The following is a 26,194-nucleotide window of genomic DNA, read 5'->3' as shown; positions in this document are numbered from 1 at the left end:
GCAGTAAATCTCAGTCACCTTTCTTTGGCAGCACTCATATCAGAATTATTAGTTTTATTGACATGTGAATAATAAATGGAAATGATTCTTCAGTAATTCCAAAAAAATAAACTCTTTAGTAATTCCACAAAGTACGTTTCTCAAGTTTTGAGAGTTTGTATTTTTAAAAAAATTTCCATCATGTTTTCAGAGATCCTAAAAAAAAACCCCATCCTCTGTCAATACTATTTTTTTTCCCACAAAGTGGGGGTTGATTATATTCTATGTGATGCTAATCTCGTATTTGTCTCCACCAGGTTTGGAGCTTTGACTATGGATGGAGGAATTCAAAATACCGATCGCCTCTAATTGGAAGTGAACAGCCTCATATAGTTCAACAGGAACCACTATCACTGCAATTATTAGTCCCAGTGCATCCAGCTCTTGATTTTTTCATTCTGTAACACTGTGCAGGCAAAGAGTCAAACGGAAGGAAAACTGTAAATCTCAGGATATTTTCTTTTCCCCCCTTTTTGCTCTTATTTTTTTTTGTGCAATTTTTTTTCCCATCTTCAATCCGTGTCAACTGAACAATGGGAAAAGCCTGTAACGCCATTCCGCGAATTCCAAAAACGTACTTATTGTGCAGGATGTGCTCTGCTTTTAGTGGGTGTAGAAACAAATCTGTACATAATAGTGTCTTGTTTACTTCAGTTCATAACAGCTACTTACATTGATTTCGCGGCTGCTATGGCAAAATATCCCACAGCGCTCCAAGGTGGGGGAATCAGAGCCGGACAGGGGGAGGAGAGAAAATGAACAAACACATGGTGAGAGGGTAGGTTTAAGACTTGAGAAGGTTGGGGACGGGGGGGCTAGATGTAGCAAGAGTGTCTGCAATGCTTCACAGCACCTCCCCCCCCCATAAATGTCAGCTGGGTGCCACTTGTCACGGAGGTGTCCTTGAATTTACAAGACCTTTGGATATGGCTGAGGCCTCTTCTAAAAACATTTTTGGCATGTGCTTTCCAAATTTTAACTTCAGATGAGTACCACATTGAAACTGACAAAAGCAATTGTTACATTAGTTACTATATAAACATGGAAACTAAATAATCGGATTAAATCAATGGAACTTAAAGGCTGAATGTGCCTTTGTAAAGAATGTGAATACAGCCCCTTTTATCTGTATTTGTGTGTGTGTGTATATAGTGTATATATTTGTATGCATAACTTAACTTTTAAATCTTCTATTGAATAGAACAGCCAGTGCAGATGGAAGCTGTGCAAATTTTATTTTGAAGCAAGTAGGGAAACTGTAGATGTTATAGCAGTTTTGCTGTCATGACCCTTTATAACTACATAGATTGATTCAAAATGCTGGCAAGGACTGAAAATAAGGCAGTGCTTCCTGCATTCTCTGTAAATGATCTAAAAATTATATTTTCAAACCCTTATGATGAAGAATACATTTGATAATTTTGTTTATGGGACAGTGTTGGTTTCCAAAATGCAGCCTGGATAAATTGGCAAAAGATATTCTAATACTGACGGGACTAAAAACTGTAGAAAATCATAAAATATTTGATCCTTAAACATGTACCTCTTGTGGTACGGTGAAGACCAGCACAGTGGGTCTAGGATATACTTTAAAATGATGCAACACCTTTGTTTAGCAACCTGTTATATCGACCTATTTGCTGTATGATTACACACCATCTATATTAAAAATCTTACATCAGTATGCACCTACTGTCTATCAAACCTTACTTCCTGTTGTCATACTTTTGTGTCAGTTTTTTTGTTATAAATTCCATCTGCCCATGTAAACTTGTCACATTTCATTTACTGCAACACAGGAACATTCAGCCCAACCAGTCCTTTTTGATGTTTATCCTCCACATAAGCAGTAGTCCTAATTCTACGTGCCTACCTTATTCACGTATCACTTTATCCGCCTTCCCTTCAACCACCTATCCGACCGTGGCACAGTCTCTGCTTCAGTGACTGACTGACTAATGTGCATTCTGCACTTCACAACCCTCTTGTCCAAAAGATTTTCTCCTGCTCTTTGTCCTAAATCTTTTACGTTTAATCTTGTATCTACATCCCCATGCTCTATAAGCCTTCAACCACTGGAAACGCGCAGGGGGAAATTTTGAAGCCTCCCACCCAGCAGAAACGAGGTCGTAGCGGCCTGAAAATGGCCGGGTATGACTTTCCGTCCCATTCCCGCTCTGCGGGCAGAGCTCCCGCCTGAGTCAGGACCTATTTATATGCAAATAGTACATAGGATCCAAATTGCCATTTTAGAAAGAAAGAACTTGCATTTATATAGCGCCTTTCACAATCTCGGGACGTCCAAAAGCGCTTTTCAGTGTAGTCGTTATTGTAATGGAAGCACAGCAGCTAGGTCCTTCAAACAGCAATGAGATAAATGACCGGATAATCTGTTTAGTGATTTTATGACTCATCGGGGTGGACCAGCTGATGAGGACCCAAGATTAAGTATTATTTGTGTGGGGCTGGGAGGAGCAGATGTGCTCCTGCAGGCTGCACAAAATAAACCAGGGCCACTGGAATGTAACCTCCACCCCCAACCCAACCTATCCATTTGTGTGCCCGGACGCAGGCTGGGCCACCCAATATCGTGCTGCCAGCGAGCTGCTCACAGGTGCTTGTTCTCTGCCCACAGCCTGCCAGCCCTCAAAATAGACCGGGACTCTAAGGTACATTTTGGTGATGTTATTTTCCATCTTCTGGAAGGGACAGGAGAACTGATTGGCAACCCACATATTATCTAGTTTAATGTAGTCAGGGGTTCGCTGTTAAACCTGGGCATGCTTACACCTACATGACATGATTAAGGATGCAGATTTCAATTCTCTGATGCTCAGCCCAGCTGTGAACACAATAAACGGTGTTGGAGAAAAGCCCAAACGAACATATCTTTTGTTACTTGCCTCTATACTCAATCAAAAGAAAGAACTTGGATTAATATAGCACCTTTCACCCCTCAACATTTTCTCCGGACCCCATGACATCTCATGGCATCAGGTCAAACGTGGGCAAGGAACCCTCCTGCTGATTACCACCTACTGCCCTCCCTCAGGTGATAAATCAGTCCTCCTATATGTTGAGCACCACTTAGAGGAAGCACTGAGGGGAGCAAGGGCACAGAATGTACTCTGGGTGGGGGACTTCAATGTCCATCACCAAGAGTGGCTCAGTAGCACCACTACTGACCGAGTTGGCTGAGTCCTGAAGGACATAGCTGCCAGACTGGGCCTGTGGCAGGTAGTGAGTGAACCAACACGAGGGAAAAACCTACTTGACCTCGTCCTCACCAATCTACCTGTCGCAGGTGCATCTGTCCATGACAGTATTGGTAGGAGTGACCACCGCATAGTCCTCGTGGAGACGAAGTCCTGTCTTCGCACTGAGGACACCATCCAACGTGTTGTGTGGCACTATCACCGTGCTAAATGGGATAGATTCAGAATAGATCTAGCAGCTCAAAACTGGGCATCCATGAGGCGCTGTGGGCCATCAGCAGCAGCAGAATTGTATTCCAGCACAATCTGTAACCTCGTGGCCCGGCATATTCCTCACTCTACCATTACCAACAAGCCAGGGGATCAACCCTGGTTCAATGAGGAGTGCAGAAGAGCATGCAAGGAGCAGTACCAGGCATATCTAAAAATGAGGTGCCAACCTGGTGAAGCTACAACTCAGGACTACATGCATGCTAAACAGCGGAAGCAACATGCTATAGACAGAGCTAAGCGATTCCACAACCAACGGATAAGATCAAAGCTCTGCAGTTCTGCCACATCCAGTCGTGAATGGTGGTGGACAATTAAACAACTAACGGGAGGAGGAGGCTCCGTAAACATCCCCATCCTCAATGATGGCGGAGTCCAGCACATGAGTGCAAAAGACAAGGCTGAAGCGTTTGCAACCATCTTCAGCCAGAAGTGCCGAGTGAATGATCCATCTCGGCCTCCTCCCGATATCCCCACCATCACAGAAGCCAGTCTTCAGCAAATTCGATTCACTCCACATGATGTCAAGAAATGGCTGAGTGCACTGGATACAGCAAAGGCCATGGGCCCCGACAACATCCCGGCTGTAGTGCTGAAGACTTGTGTTCCAGAACTAGCCGCACCTCTAGCCAAACTGTTCCAGTACAGCAACAACACTGACATCTACCCGACAGTGTGGAAACTTGCCCAGGTATGTCCTGTCCACAAAAAGCAGGACAAATCCAAATCCAATCCAGCCAATTACCGCCCCATCAGTCTACTGTCAATCATCAGCAATGTGATGGAAGGTGTCGTCGACAGTGCTATCAAGCGGCACTTACTCACCAATAACCTGCTCACCGATGCTCAGTTTGGGTTCCGCCAGGACCACTCGGCTCCAGACCTCATTACAGCCTTGGTCCAAACGTGGACAAAAGAGCTGAATTCCAGAGGTGAGGTGAGAGTGACTGCCCTTGACATCAAGGCAGCATTTGACCGAGTGTGGCATCAAGGAGCCCTAGAAAAATTGAAGTCAATGGGAATCAGCGGAAAACTCTCCAGTGGCTGGAGTCATACTGAGCACAAAGGAAGATGGTAGTGGTTGTTGGAGGCCAATCATCTCAGCCCCAGGACATTGCTGCAGGAGTTCCTCAGGGCAGTGTCCTAGGCTCAAACATCTTCAGCTGCTTCATCAATGACCTTCCCTCCATCATAAGGTCAGAAATGGGGATGTTCACTGATGATTGCACAGTGTTCAGTTCCATTCACAACCCCTCAGATAATGAAGCAGTCCATGCCCGAATGCAGCAAGACCTGGACAACATCCAGGCCTGGGCTGATAAATAGCAAGTAACATTCGCGTCAGACAAGTGCCAGGCCATGACCATCTCCAACAAGAGAGAGTCTAACCACCTCCCCATTACATTCAACGGCATTACCATCGCTGAATCCCCCACCATCAACATCCTGGGGGTCACCATTGACCAGAAACTTAACTGGACCAGCCATATAAATACTGTGGCTACAAGAGCAGGTCAGAGGCTGGGTATTCTGTGGTGAGTGACTTACCTCCTGACTCCCCAAAGCCTTTCCACCATCTACAAGGCACAAATCAGGAGTGTGATAGAATACTCTCCACTTGCCTGGATGAGTGCAGTTCCAACAACACTCAAGAAGCTCGACACCATCCAGGACAAAGCAGCTAGCTTGATTGGCACCCCATCCACCACCGTAAACATTCACTCCCTTCGCCACCGGCGCACAGTGTGTACCATCCACAGGATGCACTGCAGCAACTCGCCAAGGCTTCTTTGACAGCACCTCCCAAACCCGCGACCTCTACCACCTAGAAGGACAAGGGCAGCAGGCACATGGGAACAACACCACCTGCACGTTTCCCTCCAAGTAACACACCATCCCGACTTGGAAATATATCGCTGTTCCTTCATCATCGCTGGGTCAAAATCCTGGAACTCTCTAACAGCACTGTGGGAGAACCTTCACCACACGGACTGCAGCGGTTCAAGAAGGCAGCTCACCACCACCTTCTCAAGGGCAATGAGGGATGGGGCAATAAATGCTGGCCTTGCCAATGATGCCCACATCCCATGAACGAGTAAAAAAACATCCTCAGAACATCCCAAAGCACGTCACAGTCAATGAAATACTTTTTGAAGTGTCGTCACTATTGGCTCTGATCAACACCTATTACAGCAACAATACAACTTCTTTAGATTTGCAAAAATACTGCAGATGCTGGAAATCTGAAATAAAAACAGAAAATGCTGGAAACGCTCAGCAGGTCAGGCAGCATCTGTGGAGAGAGACGTTTCAGGTCGATGGCCTTTCAAGGATTACTATTAAGTTAAATTCAGCTCACTCGAGATTAAGTCTGGGAATACAGAATAGATCCAGACAAAGCAGCTGCAGAACTGCTGTTTCTAGCATATCATATCAGCTTGAGTCAATAGGGCTTGTTAAGCCATTCCAGTAACATTCACATCCAATATGTTAGAATGGCTTATTCATAGGAGCCCAGTGTGGGGGGTGATGGCAGTTTGCAGCCAGCACCCTAGAGGGTGATATCAGGTTTAATTGGCTGCTTAATTGGTTAATCTCTGGGCACAGAGAGTTGGAGGAGGCTCTGAGTTCAAGTCTTTCTGACTTCCTGTCTAGTTGGGACTCCAGGTCAATCTGCAGGAACTTGGAGTGAAAGCAGTCACAGAGAGACAGATCTCTCTTCCTAATGTTAGAGCCGACCAGTTTCAGGACTTCTGCTAGTCCTTAAAGTGAATTTAGCCAACTAACAGGGATAGAGCGTTGTGTTTTGTTATTTTCTAAGTTACAATACGTGTTATGACATAGTTTGAAATTCATTGAAAAATTGTATTCTGTTCATTCATATATGTAAAATAAACCAGCTTTTTGGTTTACAATTGGCCTTGTCACACTACAATGCCAGAGGATTGGAGGATTGCAAATGTTACACTCTGTTCAAAAAAGGAGAGAGGGATAAACCTGGCAATTATAGGCCAGTCAGCCCATCGTCAGTGGTGGGGAAACTTTTAGAGACAATAGTCTGGGACAAAATTGGCACTTGGAAAAGTATGGACTAATAAATGAAAGTCAGCGTGGATTTGTTAAAGGAAAATAGTGTTTGACTAACTTGATTGAGTTCTTTGATGAAGTAACGGAGAGGGTTGATAAGGGTAGTGTCGTTGATGTTGTGCGTATCGACTTTCAAAAGGCGTTTGATAAAGTACCACATAATAGACATGTTAGCAAAATTAAATCCCATGGGATTAAAGGGACAGTAGCAGCATAGATTCAAAATTGTCTAGGGGACAGAAAGCAGAGAGTAATGGTGAATGGTTATTTTTCAGACTGAAGGGAATTACACAGTGGTGTTCAACAGGGGTCAGTATTAGGACCACTGCTCTTTTTGATATATATTAATGATCTGGACTTGGGTGTAGAGGGTATAATTTCAAAGTTTGCACATGACACAAAACTCAGAAATGTAGTAAACAATGTGGAGGATAGTGACAGACTTCAGGAGGACATAGACAGACTGGTAAAATGGGTAGACACATGGCAGATGAAGTTTAACGCAGAAAAGTGTGAAGTGATGCATTTTGGTAGGAAGAATGAGGAGTGGCAATATAAACTAAATAGTACAATTTTAAAGGGCATGCAGGAACAGAGACACCTGGGGGTGCACATACACAAATCTTTGAAGGTGGCAGGACAAGTTGAGAAGGCTGTTAAAAAAGCATATGGGATCCTGGGCTTTATTAATTGATGCATAGAGTATCAAAGCAAGGAAGTCATGCTAAACCTTTATAAAACACAGGTTAGGCCTCAGCTGGAGTATTGTGTCCCAGCCCCTGGCCATGTGATCTCCCCAGAAGTTCCCTCAGTGGATGTTCCAGTTGTGATGGTGGAGGTGAAAACCTCGAGTTTTCCGGGAACAGAGAGCGGGGAATCTGAGAGAAGTGAGTAATAATGAAATCAATAAAAACTAATGTCAATGAGAGAAACAAACAAAGATAAAATGACTGAGCACTTGAACAAATCTGAGCTGATCAAAGAGAGTCAGCATGGATTGGTGAAGGGCGGGTCATGTCTGACTGATGTGGTTCAATATTGTTGAATGTGGTTCAACATTGAATACAGGAGTTGGGATGTCTTGTTGAAGTTGTACAAGACATTAGTAAGGCCACACTTGGAATACTGTGTACAGTTCTGGTCACCCTATTATAGAAAGGATATTATTAAACTAGAAAGAGTGCAGTAAAAGATTTACTAGGATGCTACCAGGACTTGATGGTTTGACTTATAGGGAGAGGTTGGATAGACTGGGACTTTTTTCCCTGGAGAGTAGGAGGTTTAGGGGTGATCTTATAGAAGTCTATAAAATAATGAGGGGCATAGATAAGGTAGATAGTCAAAATCTTTTCCCAAAGGTAGGGGAGTCTATAACGAGGGGGCATAGATTTAAGGTGAGAGGGGAGAGATACAAAAGGGTCCAGAGGGGCAATTTTTTCACTCAAAGGGTGGTGAGTGTCTGGAACGAGCTGCCAGAGGCAGTAGTAGAGGCGGGTACAATTTTGTCTTTTAAAAAGCATTTGGACAGTTACATGGGTAAGATGGGTATAGAGGGATATGGGCCAAGTGCAGGCAATTGGGACTAGCTTAGTGGTATAAACTGGGCGACATGGACATGTTGGGCTGAAGGGCCTGTTTCCATGTTGTAAACTTCTATGATTCTATGATTCTATGAATTCTGGGTACCACACTTTGGGAATCCTTAGAGAGGGTGCAGAAGAGATTTACTAGAATGGTGCCAGGGATGAGGGACTTCAGTTATGTGGAGAGACTGGAGAAGCTGGGTTTGTTCTCCTTAGAACGGAGAAGATTAAGAGGAGATTTGATAGAGGTGTTCAAAATCATGAACGGTTTTGACAGAGTAAATAAGGAGAAACTGTTTCTAGTGGCAGAAGAGTCAGTAACCACAGGACACGGATATAACTTGATTGACAAAAGAGCCAGAGGCGACATGAGGAAACATTGTTTTACGCAGCGAGTTGTAATGATCTGGAATGCAATGCCTGAAAGGGTGGTGGAAGCAGATTCAATAGGAACTTTCAAAAGGGAATTGGATAAATACTTGAAGGGAAAAAAATACAGGGCTATGGGGAAAGAACAGGGAAATGGGACTAATTGGATAGCTCTTTCAAAGAGCCGGCAAAGGCACAATGGGCCAAATGGCCTCCTCCTGTGATGTACCTGCTATGATTCTATGATCTGTGTGCCTTCCAGAGATAGGAGAAATGCATGCACGGGCATGTGTGAGATTGTAGTATCCAATACACACAAGGGGTCTGATTGTTATGGCAATCTGGTCACGCTATTGTATGACTCGATATTGGATATAAAGGTAAATTCCTGATCATAGCAGGATCCACTTACGGGAGAGCTTGAACGCAAGAAATTATCTTGTGCAGACCCGATGCACCCACTCTTAATTACAACCCACTGGCGTAGAGAGCTGGAGCCACCACTATTGCACTGATAGAATCATTTCTTTCAGCTGTTCATCTAGCCATGTAAGTTCCACGAGTGAAGGACATGGGAAACAATAATGGCTAATGAGGTGAATGTTACGATAGTGCAGAGGGCCCCATCCAGGGTTAAACAGTCTGTCCCTAAGTAAAGGCTTTTCTACAGCACTTAATTGGCAGGAACATCAAAGCCTTCATTCATGCATCTTAACTGCTCAAGACTCGCACAAAGGTATTAGGATTGTACAACGTGTGGAGACATGAATTTTTGTAGCGTGCCAGAAATCTTTTCTAGGAACACACTGTTAACTAACCACGATCCTCGCCCTCCTCCCTCACTCCCAAACCCAAATGATAATGTCCTTAGGTCACTAAAACCTTTTAGAATGAAGCCCCTAATTAGTAGCAAAACATAGTGTAATAAATCTGTTTATGAGGCGATATTCTGCTGAAAAGGAATACTGTGGGATGAGACCCGCTAAGGACCCAGAGTATTCGTGGGCAGATAACTCACCCCATTTGTCTAAATAAAAAAGTCCTCGTCTTATTTCCAAGACTGGAATTGGGAAATGATGCTAAGTAAAAAAACAATATTATAATTCCAACCTCCACTGTGAAGATGGCTCCCCACCAGAGAGGCAGTCACAGAAAACTGGATTATTACCCTTTTTGTAAGGTTTGATTTTTTTAAAAATGTAGCATTTTTCCAAAGAATATTTGAAGATAAGAATACTGTATGAAAAGGACAAGGAACCAGCACTGAGATTCAATGAAACATCAGTGAGGCCGCACATGGAGGTTTGTGTCCAGTTGTGGTCAATGTGAGGACATAGATACAGAGACAGTGGAAAAGATTCACTGGAAAAAAAAGAATGATTCCAGGTTCTTGATTACTGAGTTGAGAAGAGCAATTAGGGAAACTAAATCTCTTCTGATTATACCTGACAGCTTTTTGGAGGGGACCTGAAAGGGATTGTGAGCACTGGAGCCAATTCTCCAAGAGAGAAAGTAAAAGACAAAGACAAAGTTAACCCAATTTCTGCTACAAGGTAGGGTCTTTGATACTGAATCATAGAAATTACAGCACAGAAGGCGGCGATTCGACCCATCAAAGATGTGCCATTGTTAGCTCCTTATCTAACCTAATTCCATTACATATATGGATGGCATGATGGTGCTATGGAAATGAATGTTCCAATATTCTGTACCACAGAATCACGGGATAGAATTTGCTGCGGCCATTACCAAATCAAGTAGATACAGGAGAAAATGGATGGCTTATTCCTTCCCCAATTTCCTTCCCTTCCGTCCTAAAGGTGCTGAAAGGTGCAGGTCCATGGACATCTTTGCCCAAGTCTACACTTGGACAGTGAGAAATGGCAGGCAATTCATCCAGCTAGGACGTAACAAGCCAACCCTGAACCTGTTCTCACTGGCCGTCCACCTACTTTCCAGAAGGTGTTACTGAATAGAGATTAGGGGCAGGAACCATCATCCACACCCTAGCTCAGGAATGTTGGGGTCAAATGTAGCACCTTAACTGTGGCCCCAGTTGAGATTAGTTAAGACAGTGCAGAAGAGGAATCCATCCCGGGCCCCTCCTGATCGATACGGACTAGTGCTCCACCAAGTGGCGCATTTGCCACAAGGCCATCAAGAGAGTTATAGGGCTGGTTTTCAGAAATTAAAATGATGATTTATACCTCAGATGGAGAATCAAACGGCAGCATGTATTTATGTATTGCCTTTAACGACCCAGGACACTTTACAAACAAACTTAAGTAAATAGAGACCGGGCCATGAAGGGAGAGAAGCAACGCTTAAACTAACCAAGAGAATATCCCTATACATTAGACAAAAAATGTTGAAATCAGTGGTATAAATTTGACATAACCTAGAGGGAGAGACTGTTGAGCTTAACTAGATGTAACGTAGGTTCTTCTGTGCTGGCATCTTATGAAATCTCGATGTTGGCTGTGATTTAATGTCTGTTCATTTAACCCTTAACGGTATACATGCATTCATTGAGCAAAACCTCCCTGGAAATAGCAAATCCAATAGTACATGTCTAATTGGACTCAAAGCATCATGTTTTCCTCTATTTGCTGATTTTAGTGAAAAAATAGAATTGAGTAAAGAGTGGCACAATATGGGTAAAAAGTGCTAATGAATTATTCATCCACATTTAGTGCTGCTTTGAGGATTCCCAAGTCTACAAATTGGCCAAATGGCCTCCTTCTGTGCCGTAACTTTCTATGATTCCCAAATCTACAAATTTGCCTCATGAACATTGGTGACCAGTGAGACGAAAGGCCATTTTAAATCATTGATGGAACTTGCTGTTGGTTCACAACTGAGGGGTTGATTTGAGAGTCACAGCAGGTTATTTGAGGGTTACAAAGAAAGATGCTTAACATGTGATTTTCTTGTTTTCAGCATGTGGGCTAAAAGCTGGTCTTCACAATGGGCCAGCCAGTGTGGCAGTCTCACCGATGAGTCAGAAGTGTGTGGCCTCCAAATCTATTCTTGGAACTGAGCACATAATTCAAGGGTGGCAATCCAATGTGCTACTGCGTTGTCAAAAGAACCATCCTTCAGAAGAGATATTAAATCGAGGCCCTGTCTGCCTGTTCTGGTATTTCAGGTGGATGCTGAAGATCCCATGGCACTATTGTTTTTTTATTTTTAAATAATAATTTGATTATACTGGTCAAGGATGCCCTACGGTGCCCACCGGTCGCGGAAAGCCTCAAGCTTACCGGCAGACACCACGTGCTCCTTCTCCAGGGCCATCCGGGCGTGGAGAATGCCGCGGAAGAGAGGCAGACAGTCAGAGCGACTGCCGCCCCCATGGGCCGCATCTAGCCTGGACCCCCATGGCACTATTAGAGAGAGTTCTCCCAATGTCCTGGCCAATATTCCTCTGTCAACACCGGCAAAATACAGATTAAATAAAGAAAAAAGATTTGCATTTATATTGAACCTTTCATGACCTCAGGACGTCCCAAAACGCTTCACAGCCAATGAAGCACTTTTGAAGTGTGGTCACTGTTGTAACGTAGGAAACACGGCAGCCAATTTGCACACAGCAAGATCCCACAAACAGCAACGTGATAATGACCAGATAATCTGTTTTTTAGTGATGTTAGTTGAGGGATAAATATTGACCAGGACACCGGAAAGAACTCCTCTTCTCTTCTTCGAATAGTGCCATGGAATCTTTTACATCCACCTGAGAGGGCAGTCGTGGCCTCGGGTTTAACGTCTCATCCGAAAGACGGCACCTCCGACAGTGCAGCACTCCCTTTGGAACTGCACTGGGGTGTCAGCCTAGATTTTGTGTTCAAGTCTCCGGAGCGGGACTTGAACCCGTGGCCTTCTGACTCAGAGGCGAGCTCAGTGGGTTTTTTTGTGGGATCTTGCTGTGCGTAAAATGGCTGCCTCGTCTACATAACAACAGTTACTTCAGAACAATTCACTGGATGGGAAGCATTCTGGGACATCTAATGAGAAATAATAACGCGCTATGTGAATTTGGCAAATTCATCCTTTACTTTTGCTAACAACATTCCATTGTACCAAAGGTAATATTCTCTTGACTATCATTTATTTACCCTGAGATCTAACCGGCCCTATTGTAATGGGACAATAACATCATGCTGGATTTACTGTACCTGATCATCACTAGCCACATAAAAACTGAAGCCTTCTTGTGAATGCAAACAGCCACATTCTCTTTTTACATAAATGATAAGTTTACATTTATTTATTCAGAATGACATGGTAGTGTCATGCCATTGGACTGATTAATTGCTGAGTTTAAGATAAGATAATTCTTCCCTTACTTTTACCAGCAACATTCAATTAAAGAGTCTCTTGACTGCTGAATATAAACAGCTTTTAATTTAAAACAATTCTTCAAAAATACTAATAAAAACACACGCCCTTTGTAGCTTAAAGTGCAGGAAAGTGTTAAATGCTACGCCGTGACTTCCTTAAAACTTGGGGACAGTCAGAGTGTAATGCTGAGTCAGGTGGCTCTTCGCCTTGTCCTGTACAGTTTCGCAGTGCACCTGCAGTGAAACCTGATCTCACTTGTCACTCACTGAAGTCTCTCGCCTGAGCTGTATACAGAGCTCTCTCTCTCTCTGTGTGTGCAAACCTTGTGTTATTGGGGATCAGGAGGTTGGGCCAGGAAAAAAAAAAGGTGGTGGAGGGGGGGAAAAAAAACCCCCCAGAGGAGGAAGAAGCAACGAGAAGAGAGAAATGCAAGGTTTAAAAGTGCCCAGGAATGCGCCGCTTCTCCTCGCACAGCATCCGCTCTCCAACGGGAAGGACGACGAGAGAGAGCCGAGGTTCAGGGCGCCTCCCTGGGAAGCGAGGGAGGAGTACAGTCCCGTGGGCAAGGGCAGGAAGAGATACCGGCCCCCAGACGTGAGGACAATCTTCACCAACGCCAAAGACCCCAGGATTAAAGAGGAGAGGGGGGAAGGACACCGATTTGTCCCCTTCGCGTCTGACAACGTCTGGTGTGATCTGTGCTGCCACTTTATCTGCGGCCAGTTTCTCAGATGCACAGGTGAGGTATCTCTAGTCTCTTTATTCCTTTTTTGAAAGGGCACAGTGTCTGAAACAAGAGTAGGTGCAAGAACCCACACATGGGTAATGCTTTTTTCAGCAATCGCTGAGCTTGCTATAGTTAAGTTCCATGTAAATACGCGCAATGATTATATGTTTTTGTGGTAGCTGCCCAACAATTGTGTGTTCATTTTCTCTATTGTTTAAAAAAAATCAAAGGGATGAGATTTCTCTTTCAGCCAAACAGTGAGAGGATTTTTAATTGTATTCATTCTCGGGATGTGGGCGTCGCTGGCAAGGCTGGCATTTATTGCCCATCCCTAGTTGCCCCTTGAGAAAGTGCCTCCTCGAACCGCTGCAGTTCACGTGGTGAAGGAGCTCCCACAGTGCTGTTAAGTAGGGAGCAAGAGGATTTTGACCCAGCGACGATGAAGCAACGGCCGATATATGTCCAAGTCCTGATGGTGTGTGTGACTTGGAGGGGAACTTGGGGGTGATGGTGTTCCCATGCGCCTGCAGCCCTCGTCCCTCTAGGTAGTGGAGGTTGCGGGTTTGTGAGGTGCTGTTGAAGAAACCTTGACGAGAATGCCACCTTTCTCTGTGGTTAATGACCTGCTAATGAAATGGCGGGGAACAGGGTTTTGAATGTTTTGATAATGTGATTACGTTGGTGGGTCACTAATTATGGGGGAAAAAAGGCATTCTCCCATAATTATCATCCCTGTATGTACTATCCCAATTCTGGCCTCTTGTTTATCCCCAATTTATCACTTTTTGTGGCTCGCGGGTCAAATTTTGTTTGCTAACGCTCCAATGAAGCGCCTTGGGACGTGTTACTATGTTAAAGGCGCTATATAAATGCATGTTGTTGTTGTTGTGTAATTCATTGCAATTTTTGGTGAAAAAGTTAACTATTGGTCTTATGGATTGGGGAGATGTATCCTCCCCACCCCGCACACAGATCCAGAGTACCGTTACAGTTTTGGGGTTCTTAGCATCGATTTTACCCTCGATGTTTGCGTAAGTGAACCTTTGTTTACCATGCCCCCTTTTTACTTTTTGCTCTCGAGCTAACAATTGCCCGCCTGTAGTTGTAATCAGTAGATTTAAGGGCACATTGTATGAATATGAAATGACACGTTTTGGAAATTTTGTTTTGTTTGTTCTTGGGATGTGGGCGACATTGGCAAGTCAGTGCTGCCTATCCCTAGTTGCTCTGAGGTCATTAAGAGTCAACCACATAGTATCTGTCTATGTGGTTGACTTTGACTGCCCTCAGGGCAACTAGGAAGTCACATGTAGGCCAGAGCAGGTAGACGTGGCAGACTCCCACCTCTGAAGGAAATTAGTGAACCTGTTGGGTTTTTATAATAATTCAGTACTTCTCATGGTTATTTTATCCAGTGCCAGCCACAATTTTTATTGAATTCTATATTGTAACTTGCCATGGTGGCATTTGAACTCAGGACCCTTGGGTTGTTAGTCCAGTACCATAAAAATTAGACTACCATACCTATTGGAATTAGTGTCTTGTGCCAATCCACAATTTTCCATCCATTAGAATTCCTCTATTTGTTTGGGTAGACAGCTTTTAAAGGAACCCTATCTCTTACCTCCTGCTCCTTAGCCCGTATTTTTATTACCAATATCTCCTGGGACTTCTCGGATCTATAGACTCTGGGACAAATCAAACATTAGTTCATGCAAAATTTCTGATTGCTAAAATAGTTTCCTGAGCAAATTGAACAATACTTTACACATAAATCCAATTAAGATAGTTTGCAGATTGTTATAATGTGTAAGTGTGACCAGCAAAGGACTAAACATGTGTGTGCACAAGTCAAATCGGCTTGTTAGTTGGTTCCACATCTTCAGTATTGAACAAAGTTATTCTGTACATCACAGGAAGTCTAATTGAATCATTGATGCCATCTTCTAGAAGTTTATTTTAACCGTACCAGAGGATTGTGGTCTGAATGTGTACCATATAAATACGGTTGGAATTTCTAGAATGTCAACACTGTGCTGACACATTCCTCCTCAATTGTATGTTGTTTCTAATGGCAAGAGCTTGTGGCCCAGGTAAACAATAGCGTGCTCCTCCCTCTTGGCCATTCGCCAGACTGACGCTGGCTCCAACGCCTTTGTCTTGGGCTTCTATGAGAATCACAAATTCCTGGGCATAATCAGAACTACAATCACCCCTGTTCATGGTGCTTCCATCAGCTGCCTGAAGGCAGCCTCACAGCTTCACGACTTAGCTACCCGATTCAGGCACCTGTTTCGTGGTGCAGTCCATTGATGGAGCAGCTAGTTGGCTATAATTTGGTATGAAGTTCCAATAATAGCCTGCAGTCTGTTAGAGGTCAAGATCGAGAGATAGTATAAAGGAATTCATTTTGAACGAAAAGAATCCATTTATATTGGATTCCATTTTATATTATCTCTACTGTTAACTGCAGCCTTTTAATTCAAAGCTTTTAACAGTGCCTGTACAGAGGTTAGAGCAGGCTGCTTCCTAGGCTGGGCTACACATTGTTTACACTTAGTTAGTTATAGATAACTTAATCTCTATAATAATACATTCTGTGCCTTGCTAACCCTAAACATCAGTCTGTTTGTCTTGGGACCACGTGCGTCAGAAGGAAAGTCTTGAGTGATAGATCTTTAGGTGTCTACATCACAAACCTTCATACATATTTTCAGTGCCAACTTGCATGAAGGGTTATGAAATGCAGATGCCTATGGACTAGTGCAGCTAGAAACAGTATAAATGGGATGAGATGGTAGACATATATTGGAAGGAGGAAAAGAGAGAGAGAGAGAGAAGGTTGAGTTCAACTGGCTGTAACGTTCTTCTGCGACAACATCTTATGTAATCTCAACAACAACAGCTTGGATTTATATAGCGCCTTTAACATAGCAAAATGTCCCAAGGTGCTTCACAGGAGCGTAATCAAACAAAATCTGACACCGAGCCACATAAGGTGATATTAGGACAGGTGACCAAAAGCTTGGTCAAAGAGGTAGGTTTTAAGCATTGTCTTAAAGGAGGAGAGAGAGGTAGAGAGATTTAGGGAGGGAATTCCAGAGCTTAGGGCCTAGGCAATGGTGGGGCCATGGAAATTCGGGATGCACAAGAGACCAGAATTGGAGGAGCGCAGTCATCTTGGAGCATAGTAAGGCTGGCAGAGGTTACAGAGATGGGGATGGGGGGGATGGGGGGGGGTGGGGGGGTGGGGGGGCGAGACCATGGAGGGATTTGACCACGGATGAGAATTTTAAAATCAGCGCATTGCTGGACCGGGAGCCAATGTAGGTCATCGAACACGGGGGTGATGGGTGAACGGGACTTGGTGCGAGTTAGGATACGGGCAGCAGAGTTTTGGATGAATTGAAGTTTACGGAGAGTGGGAGGCCGGCCATGAAAACGTTAGAATAGTCGAGTCTGGAGGTAATTAAAGCATGGAAGAGGGTTTCAGCAGCAGATGGACTGAAGTAGAGGCAGAGATAGGCAATATTATGGAGGTGCACCCTTAATAAACCTGCAAATGTTTGACTCTGTGTTTCGCCCTCACTTTTGGCATTTAGTCACAGGACTACAGTCTTTGTCTATAATATTACAGAAGTTACATTCCCAACAAGTCCTGAGGGAGACACCTGCCTATTTTCTTTTGTCATTGGGTGGGCCCATTGTAACACATGTTGTTGAATTTTGCCTGGTCAAGTTTCTGTTTGCCCCTCACCAAGACAGTGCCCTGGCTACAGAGGCTCGGCCACACTGACGTGGAATTTTTCATTTTAACTGTTAGCTCCTGTAACTGGATCAGCACATCTGCAACATGGAGGAGATGTTTGAATCCTATCAAACGCCAAGGCCATCAATGCACATAACTGTGTAATTCCCTGCCGTTATCCCAGGGATGTGGCCGATGAGTTTTAAAAAAAATTCTGAAGGGCGCGATGGTAAACTCATGCAGCCTCAAGAGTGTAATAAACAAGGAGCGCTATTGGGCTTTGGCAGTTACCTGGACCCTGCATATGTCATTTGATAGGCCAAGGGTCATGATGTACACAGCAACCACCAGCTTTGCTAGGCATGGGGTACGCTTCATCTACTGTCGGGCCTTTTAACTGTCCTTAATCTACGCTGATTATTCTTCCGGTTGGATACGAGTACCATGGGGGGAAGCACAGGTCCATGTCACTTCTTTGAGTGAGGCAAGATAAGGCACTTCCTGCAGCTATTTTTCTATGTCAGCTGCATTATAACGTCTTCCCATGGTCTCATCCCATCTCTCTGGGTACACATCCTCTCTCTTTTTTGACCAGCCCTAAAAGTGATCAAGACCTTTAGTCTTGCCTACAACCCTTTGCGATCTCTGCACTCCTCTGATTCTTGCATCTTGTACATCCCCGATTTTAATCGCCCCACCATTGGCGGCCATGCCTTCAGCTGCCTAAGCCCTAAGCTCCGGAAATCCCTCCCTAAACCTCTCCGCCTCTTGACCTCTCTCTCTTCCTTTAAGACGCTCCTTAAAACCTACCTCTTTGACTAAGCCTGTCCTAATATCTCCTTATGTGGCTCGGTGTCAAATTTTGTTTAATAACGCTTCTGTGAAGTGCCTTGGGATATTTGACTACATTAAAGGCGCTATAATAATGCAAATTGTTGCTGTTGTTACGCCATCTATTGCACATTTTTAGTCACTGTTGTGATGTAGGGAATGTGGCAGCCAATTTGCACATAGTAAGTTCTCATGAACAGCAATGAGCTAATTACCATATAATCTGTTTTAGTGATGTTGGTTGAGGGATAAATATTGGCCAGGACACCGGGGAAAACTCTCCTGCTCTTCTTCATGGGATCCTTTATGTCCACCTGAGAGGGCAGACGGTGCCTCGGTTTAACGTCTTATCCGGAAGACGGCACCTCCGACAGTGCAGCACTCCCTCAGTACTGCACTGGAGTGTCAGCCTAGATTACGTCCTCAAGTTTCTGGAGTGGGACTTGAACCCATGACCTCCTGACTCCGAGGCGAGGGTGCTGCCACTGAGCCACGGCTGACACTGTAAGATAAGTCTTCCTATTTGGTAACAGTACAGGAAATATTAATTGAGCAAAACCTTCCTGCAAATAGCAGATCCAATAGTACATGTCTAATTGGACACAGAGGACCATAGTTTCCTCTATTTGCTAATTTTAGTGGAAAACAATAGATTTGTGTAAACAGTGGCACAATATAGGTAGAAAGTGCTAGTGAATTATCCACATTTAGTGCTGCTTTCAGGATTCCAAAGTCTACAAATTGGTCTCATGAACATTATTGAGCAGTGAGACTAAAGCCCATTTTAACTTGTTAATGCCTAATTAAGGACCAGCCGGGAAGAACTGATGTAGAATTACATAACTATGGAGTATAATAGAAAGCTGAATACTTTACACTAGGGCAGAACTGATTGAGATTTAGACAAGGGTAAGATTTCAAAGTAGCGTCACAGTAAGGATAGGACTGAATAATAGAGGAGATTTTATGTCTCATAGCACGGATATAACAACCGTTGGTGGGTATCTTGAGCACAGCAGGAGAAGAAGGTGGCCTGAGAGCACAAGAGGGCATGAAGCAGATAATCGGAGTCCTGAGTGGTGACAGGAGAGCAATTAATGTGTAGGCTCAGCAGGGAGGTTGAGACGGAGATGTGTCATCAGGTCCAAGAAGACCTGTAGGGACATTCGACCATCCCAACTGCACCACCAGTGGCAGTGACTGTCACCACTGCCCTCAGTCTTCATACCACAGGGAACATCTCAGGAGACAGTTGCTTCACTGTGCCCTGCCTCATTAAGGAGGTAACTGAACCTGTTAATCTTCATGCACTCGGCTATATATATTGCAACAACCAGCCACTACGGGCAGGGAGACAGGTTTTAGTGTTCGATTCCCAGTTTCTCCACTGAGCTTTGCAGTTGACCACTGACTATTATTTTCCATTTGATATTTTGACCAATCAAGGATTTGCTGTTTTCTTTACCTGTATATTTCTTGCCAAAAAACTACATAGGTTCCATTAGATTTATTTTTGGACAACTGACACTCTATTGTACGCAATGAAAGAACGACAGACTGGAGGATATATTAAAAATTTATACTTTTTATGTGTTTGCGACTGTGGCGTATGCATTTTACTGGCACATTTGCTCTTTATGTGCCATAAAATTCAGTGTATTGGTTTTAATATACTCTACTACTTACTTAATAGACCCTACCACTTAATATATCCTACTATTAGCTGAGAGAGTAGCACTGGCAGGTGACTACATAGCCAATTGGCTTGCTACATGTATTTATGCATATGCCTGAGGAAGTTGCATCAGTGCCAGACTGGGAGCTGCTTGTGGGCTCATTACTTTCACTGGTACCTGTCCTGAGATAAGTAATGGCACAATACTGTCACTGACAAGACTACTAATTAAATACTCCTTTGCTACTTCACACATGCCACTTCTAGAGGGCATCTCCTCGCTTTGCCCCCTCTGATGTCCTTGGGCTGCCGAACACTGGACATCTATGAGGCCTCTGAATCTCTTGCTCACAGTTACCTGCAAACCTCCTCGTGAGTTGAAGTTGGCTCCGATGGCATCTTGGAGTTTGGGTCTAGGCAGCAGTGGGAGCAATCATGAGAAAAGAGAGATTCTCTTTGTAGTGCATTACAGCAGATACAAATGGTCTGGTTATGTGTTCAGTGACAGTCTGCATTGCAAGCTATCGTTGGTACGACCTGTCCATACCACCTTCCACTGGGTCCATTGAATGCAGTGACTGTTCATTATAGACCGTGTGTCGTAACGTCCTCTATTAGAAAGCAGGTCCACTGATCTGAATCCCCAAGCAACTCAGGAGCGGTGCTCGGTATGTCGCAGCTCCACCCTGTACTTGTTGAATTCTCATCAACTATCGTTGCCTCTACCTTTTCTTCAGCAGTGCTTTGTGCCCCTTTCTTATGATTCCTTTTCTTCCAAAGTTGTGTGTTTCTGTGCTCGTATCTGATTCAAGTGTGACTGGTGTTGGTGTTCTAATGACTGATGGTCTTTGGATGTGCTTTGTAGATCGATGCACTCTTCATGTTCTGGAAAGAGACCAGACGAGACCTTGTGAGAAAATGAGTACACTTATCCATTGGGCATTGTCATTCAATGCTTATATACTTGTGCGTAATCTGTGTACAAGCTGATGTAACATATCATGTAACTTATAGAGTATACAATTAATAAAACACGTAATGGTCGGGCTGCAAACCCAATAAGAGAAAGAATTAAAATAAGCATTTATATAGTGCCTTTCATGACCTCAGGATATCCCAATAAAGTACTTTTGAAGTGTAGTCACTGTTGTAATGTAGGAAACGCAGCAGCCAATTTATGCACAGCAAGCTGCCACAAACAGCAATGAGATAATGTTTTTTTTTTAGTAATGTTGGTTGAGGGATAAATATTGGCCAGAACACCAGAGAGATCTCCCTTGCTCTTCGAAATAGTTGCATGGGATCTTTTAGGGTCCACCTGAGAGAGGGGGACAGGGCCTCGGTTTAACGTCTCATTCGAAAAGACGGCACCTCTGACAGTGCACCGCTCCCTCAGTACTCGCACTGGAGTGTCAGCCGAGATATTGTGCTCAGGTCTCTAGAGTGGAGCTTGAACCCACAACCTTCTGACTCCGTGTGAGAGTGCTACCCACTGAGCCATGGCTGACACCAAAGCTACCGCGCAGAATTAATGATGCTGATCTGTTTGAAAAGCCTGGCGTGGTATTTAATTACTTTGTAATGAGGAACGGTTTGTGTCTGTGGCTTGAATTTTAACTTGTGCAGTCGATAACTTTTGTTAAACTTCTAACAGAACCAAAAGGGCTCCACACAACCTTTAACCTCAGCATTGCGGTAAGGTTAAACATCAAACAAGAAGTAATTAATTATTTGAATACAGATGCTTTATATGCTGCTTGACAAACTACGCTTTACGTTCATACCTCACAGCTAGTGGGAGAGAAAGATTTGCCTGTAACATTTCTGTGAACTTTGGGCCAAGCTTACGACACCATTACTCAATAATAATTTAACCAAAAGAAGAAAACATTCGAATAAATGAACAACTTGCCACTGGTCAGTGAAATGATAGAATAGATCTCCTCTATACGGCTTACTCTTAATTCAAATTATCTGTAATTCAGTTTTCTTTTGGAAAAAAAACTCTCACTTTGCTGCGTCATTTATGTTACTTAATTCAATTTTTTTTCGGCACAAAAAATTACTGAATTGTCAGGAGTCGACTGTTGTTTTGAGAGGCCTTTGAAACGCATCGTCCGACGAGGTGCATGACGGGAGCGGGGGGGGGGAGGGGCCTAGAAATTGGGTCACGTCGGACGCTGGCGCTAACTGGACGCAGGGAACGATCCCGAGGCACACCCGATATTGGGCCTTGAGCCTCATTTTACACGAGCTGTAGACTCTTGCTGGGTATCCCCAGGCTGCTAGAGGGCGAAAAGGATTTCAATTTTGGGTAGGTTCTGTAAGGGGTGGGGGTGGGGGGGGAGAGTAAGTGAGGTGGGGGTGGGGGGGGAGAGTAAGTGATCGGGAGGGAGAGAGGGGATGACCAAGATAGCTGGGGGGGGCGGGGGAATAGGGAGGGAGGGGGCCGAGCTGGGGAGGGTCGGTGGGGGGTGCCTCCTGCTCCTCCAGGCTTAACATTCAGGTAAGTATTTTTTTTAAAACGGACCCTTTTGGTAACGGCCTGCAGTGGTCCCTTTAAGGACCCACTGGTTAGGCAGCACGTGGACCTGATTTTCCTGAACACAGCAGGCCCGGTGCCAACTGCATTCAGGGCAGACCAGCTTTGCAAAGGGGACCTCAAATAGGCGTTAGGCCCCTTACAGGCACATGCAAAGGGCCTAATGCTTGTTTCAGGCACGGGCCCTTGGCACCTCTTATTCTGCCTTCACCAATATGACGGGCGGCGCACTTCTGGCTAGTAATGAGCGCGGCGTTCCCTCCACCATATTGGATGCTTAGGCGCCCGTTCTGTGCCTGAAAGACAGGCGCGGCGCCATTGAAACGTCTAGGCCGGGTTTCTTGGTTAGTGATTGAGATGTCTGCTTGTTAAACCATATTCCCTCGTTTTATGAAGATGAATCTGACTCATCCTTCCTGGTGCTCCTAGAAGTGCATATCAGGGAGTGTCCATAAATGACACAAGCCACTGGTTGATAATAGTTTGCAGGGAATTATTTTAATTGCTTATCTATGCTCTGGTATGAGAAGTGTCCCCTCCATGAGGGCCAATAGAAAATGATCTTGCACTTACAATGCTGACCATGATTCAGTCATTGCTTCTTTGCTCATGGGTTACCAGGTCAACCAAACGTGTGTGATACAAGTCCTATCCCATGGCTTCTAATTTCGATTATATTGATGGTCATTTTCTATCAGTTTCCTCTCCTCCTTTTTAAAAAAAAATTCCTATGGCTCCCCTTAGAAAATTGAAAATAATTTTTTCTTCTTTTCCGCTCTGCATACATTCAAATTTTTTTTAAAAATACTGATGTAATTGGCACATTTTCAATTGACTGACAAAGTGATTAGCAGGTTTCATGGACTGTACTTCAAGCAAAAGTAGTTCCATTTTCTCGCAGTTAACGTTCTGGGACTCTTTTTTTGTTATGAGTGCTGACCTAGTCTGGAATACTTCAACAGGATCCTTGGGGAGATTTAGTGATCCTCTACTATTGACAGAGAAACTTGAAGTATATAATGAGAAAAGGTTCACCCAAGCCACTTTTTCCGGTGAACCACGAAATCAGTGGAAATGAAAACGTGCCGTGTTCTATAATGTGTGGGCGATCTGCTCAGCCAGATCACTGCCCAAGAGATGAAGGTGACAATTACACCCAATGTTAAATGCTGACATAACAGCATGACCAAAAAACCATGGCAACGGGAAATTTGGACTGCAAGTGTATGCATTCACTAGATTTTAAATAGATTGCTCCAGCTCAGTTGGTAGCACTCTCGTTTCTGAGTCAAAAGGTTGTGGGTCAGAGTCCCACTCCAGGGACTTGTGCACGTAATCCAGGCTGATGCCCCAGTGCAGTACTGAGGGAGTGCTGCACTGTCGGAGGTGCCATCTGACGTTAAACCGAGGCCCCGTCTGCCCTCAAAGGTGGATGCAAAGCATCCCATGGCACTTTTTCGAAGAAGAGCAGGGGAGTTCTCCCCGGTGTCCTGGTCAATATTTATCGCTCGACCAACATCACTAAAACAGATTTTCTGGTCATTATCACATTGCTCTGTGCAAATTGACTGTGTTACATTGCAATGGTGACTACACTTCAAAAGTACCTCATTGGCTGTAAAGTGCTTTGGGACGTCCTGAGGTGGAGAAATGTGCTCTATAAATGCAAGTTCTTTCTTTCTCTCTTTTTGAGTGAATCTTTCTGCATTGCTTTGTTAAAAAATAACTTGGCTAATAATAGGAATAGCTCGTGATAAGATCTGCCTTCCGGCTTTGCATCTAAAATCAAACACACCTGGAGCTGTGTGTTGCCAAACTGGCACAGCGAGTTAACGCACCATGAGTGAGGTCAAGGAATGAAGAGGTAGGTTCAAGTTTACAGTTACGTATGTAGGCCTCGATTTTAAATCTGGGTGGGATTTGGGGGAGAGGGTGGGAGTTGCGGGCCAAGCAATAAACTTGCATACCGAGGGCCGGTAAGATTTGAGTTCCCGGGCCTCGTTTCGGTATTCGGGATGGGACCCCTGCCCGAACCCGGCAGGAATCACTGCCTGGCCATTGGGCAGAAGCGGGAATTCGGGCTCCAGGAGGGGACCTGCGGGAACGGTCTCCCCGGCCGTCGGGACACAGACTTGGGGAGGAATCCCGATCTGGGCAGTGGTGGTGAAGTTCTTGACATTGGGAGGCCCAAGGTTTCCTTGTGGGGTCTGCAGGAGCACTCCTGGCCCACGATGAAATAGAATAAAATTAATAATAACTTACCTTAGTGGATCTCTTCCGGGCCTGGATGCTGTTCGCGGCAGACATGGCCTGGGCGGGGGAAACCACCACTGCTCCCCCGCTTAGGCCTCGGGTTAAAATCACAGACCGGGCCCCAATGACATCATCAGAGCCCGATCTGCATATTTAAAGAGGAGCCTGCCGGCTTGGGACGGGTGTCCTTTCCGCCTGCAATTTAAAATGGCAGTCGGTCAGTTCGGGGCGGGAAAGGATGGGGCAAGCCCCCTGCTCAATTTTAGCCACCCCACCCCCAACGCGGCTTGGTTTCCAATGGGCAGTGGGAGTTATAATCGAGGCCTTTAGTGAGCACTCAATCTTAGTTGTGAATGTGGGGTAACTGTCAACATTCAAGTGTTTTTTCAGAGGGAGGGAAAGAGAATTGGAAGACCAGTTGCCCTCAGGTCACCCTCGTGCATATCCCTGGGTCATTTTGAGAGACTAGGGGACTTTTCTCCTGTTTACCCTCTTTCTGTAGTGTTTTGTGACCCAGGCAGGCTTTGAGGTTAAACTAAACAAAGGAATAATAAATAATAGCTTGAAAAAAAAAACAAATTTAATGTGCCCTAAATCATAAAAAACCTTTTTGTCTGTTGCTGCTACTTTCATCTTCTGACATCAAAAAACCTCAGCATCAAGCACACAGGTTCCCAGAACAGGCTGGGCTATATTTTTTCCCCCCTTTGTTCGATTCGCCACGACAGTAATTACACACTCGGAGTCAAGCTCGAGTGCAGTATTCAGGTCAAGTAGGGTTAAAGGTCTTGGGGCATTATTGGGCCGAGGGGGAGGGGAAGGAGGAGGATGGGATGATGAAAGTGGGGGAGAGGGGAGATGGGGGATATGGAGTGGGATTGGACAGGGAGGGGGATAGGCTGCAGAGAGGGAAGGGTTAGGAGGAAGGGGATCTGGGGTAAAGGAAGCGGGGGAGGGATCAAACGAGGGAGATGGGGATGGAGAGGTGAGCAAAGGCATGGGACCTATGTCAGTGGAAGGAAACACAGGAACAGAAGTAGGCCATTCAGCCCCTCGAGTCTGTTCTGCCATTCTATTAGATCATGGCTGATCTGAACGGGAAGGCTGGCTAACTGTCTCGGGGTGGGGGGGAAGTGGGGGTTTCTGGGGTGAGGGAAGTCACTCTTCCCTCTGCTGCAGCCGGGGAAAAAATCTCAGTGGGGGTGCTAGTGAGTTCCTCATCCTTTTTGCGATCCCTAATTTCTCTCTCAGTTGGGGGGTAGCTCAGAAGATTGTGGCGATTTTGGAGAGGTTTAATGAGGGAATTCCAGAGCTTAGGGCCTAGGCAGCTGAAGGCATGGCTGCCAATGGCGCAGTGATTAAAATCGGGGATCATAGAATCATACAGCACAGAAGGAGGCCATTCAGCCCATTATGCCTGTGCCAGCTCTTTGACGGAGCTACCATTTAGTTCCACTCACCTCATAGCCCTGTAAATTTTCAAGTATATATCCAATTCCATTTTGAAAGTT

The 26,194-nt window shown here is 44.7% G+C and overlaps 3 protein-coding genes across 7 annotated transcripts in view; 2 read left to right on the top strand and 1 right to left on the bottom strand.

Annotated features, from left to right (window-relative positions):
- tbk1 (TANK-binding kinase 1) overlaps nt 1–1,748 on the top strand; it is a 53,165-nt gene extending 51,417 nt beyond the window's left edge. For both annotated transcript variants that reach the window (XM_067999354.1, XM_067999353.1), the window contains one exon: nt 297–1,748. In XM_067999354.1, coding sequence (XP_067855455.1) covers nt 297–348 — 52 coding nt within the window. In that variant the 3' untranslated portion in view covers nt 349–1,748. The remainder of the gene's footprint in view (nt 1–296) is intronic.
- LOC137334578 (uncharacterized) overlaps nt 1–26,194 on the bottom strand; it is a 102,399-nt gene that overhangs the window by 23,845 nt on the left and 52,360 nt on the right. For 2 of the 3 annotated variants that reach the window (XR_010966181.1, XR_010966182.1), the window contains one exon: nt 19,811–20,773. The gene's annotated coding sequence lies outside the window, so the exon portion shown is untranslated. Of the gene's footprint in view, nt 1–19,810; nt 20,774–26,194 lie in introns of those variants that run through there. The other variant, XR_010966183.1, reaches the window with a different exon arrangement.
- Nucleotides 13,255–26,194, top strand: part of rassf3 (Ras association domain family member 3) — a 190,233-nt gene continuing 177,293 nt past the window's right edge. For both annotated transcript variants that reach the window (XR_010966180.1, XM_067999355.1), the window contains exon 1: nt 13,255–13,646. Coding sequence is in view for 1 of the 2 variants with exons in the window: in XM_067999355.1 (XP_067855456.1) it covers nt 13,334–13,646 (313 nt within the window). In the remaining variant the exon portion in view is untranslated. The remainder of the gene's footprint in view (nt 13,647–26,194) is intronic.

This window comes from Heptranchias perlo, chromosome 18, assembly GCF_035084215.1.
Source record: "Heptranchias perlo isolate sHepPer1 chromosome 18, sHepPer1.hap1, whole genome shotgun sequence".
In the NCBI taxonomy this organism is placed as follows: Eukaryota; Metazoa; Chordata; class Chondrichthyes; order Hexanchiformes; family Hexanchidae; genus Heptranchias; species Heptranchias perlo.
The sequence above is the reverse complement of the archived record's forward strand: the minus strand, read 5'-3'. Positions and strand labels throughout refer to the sequence as shown.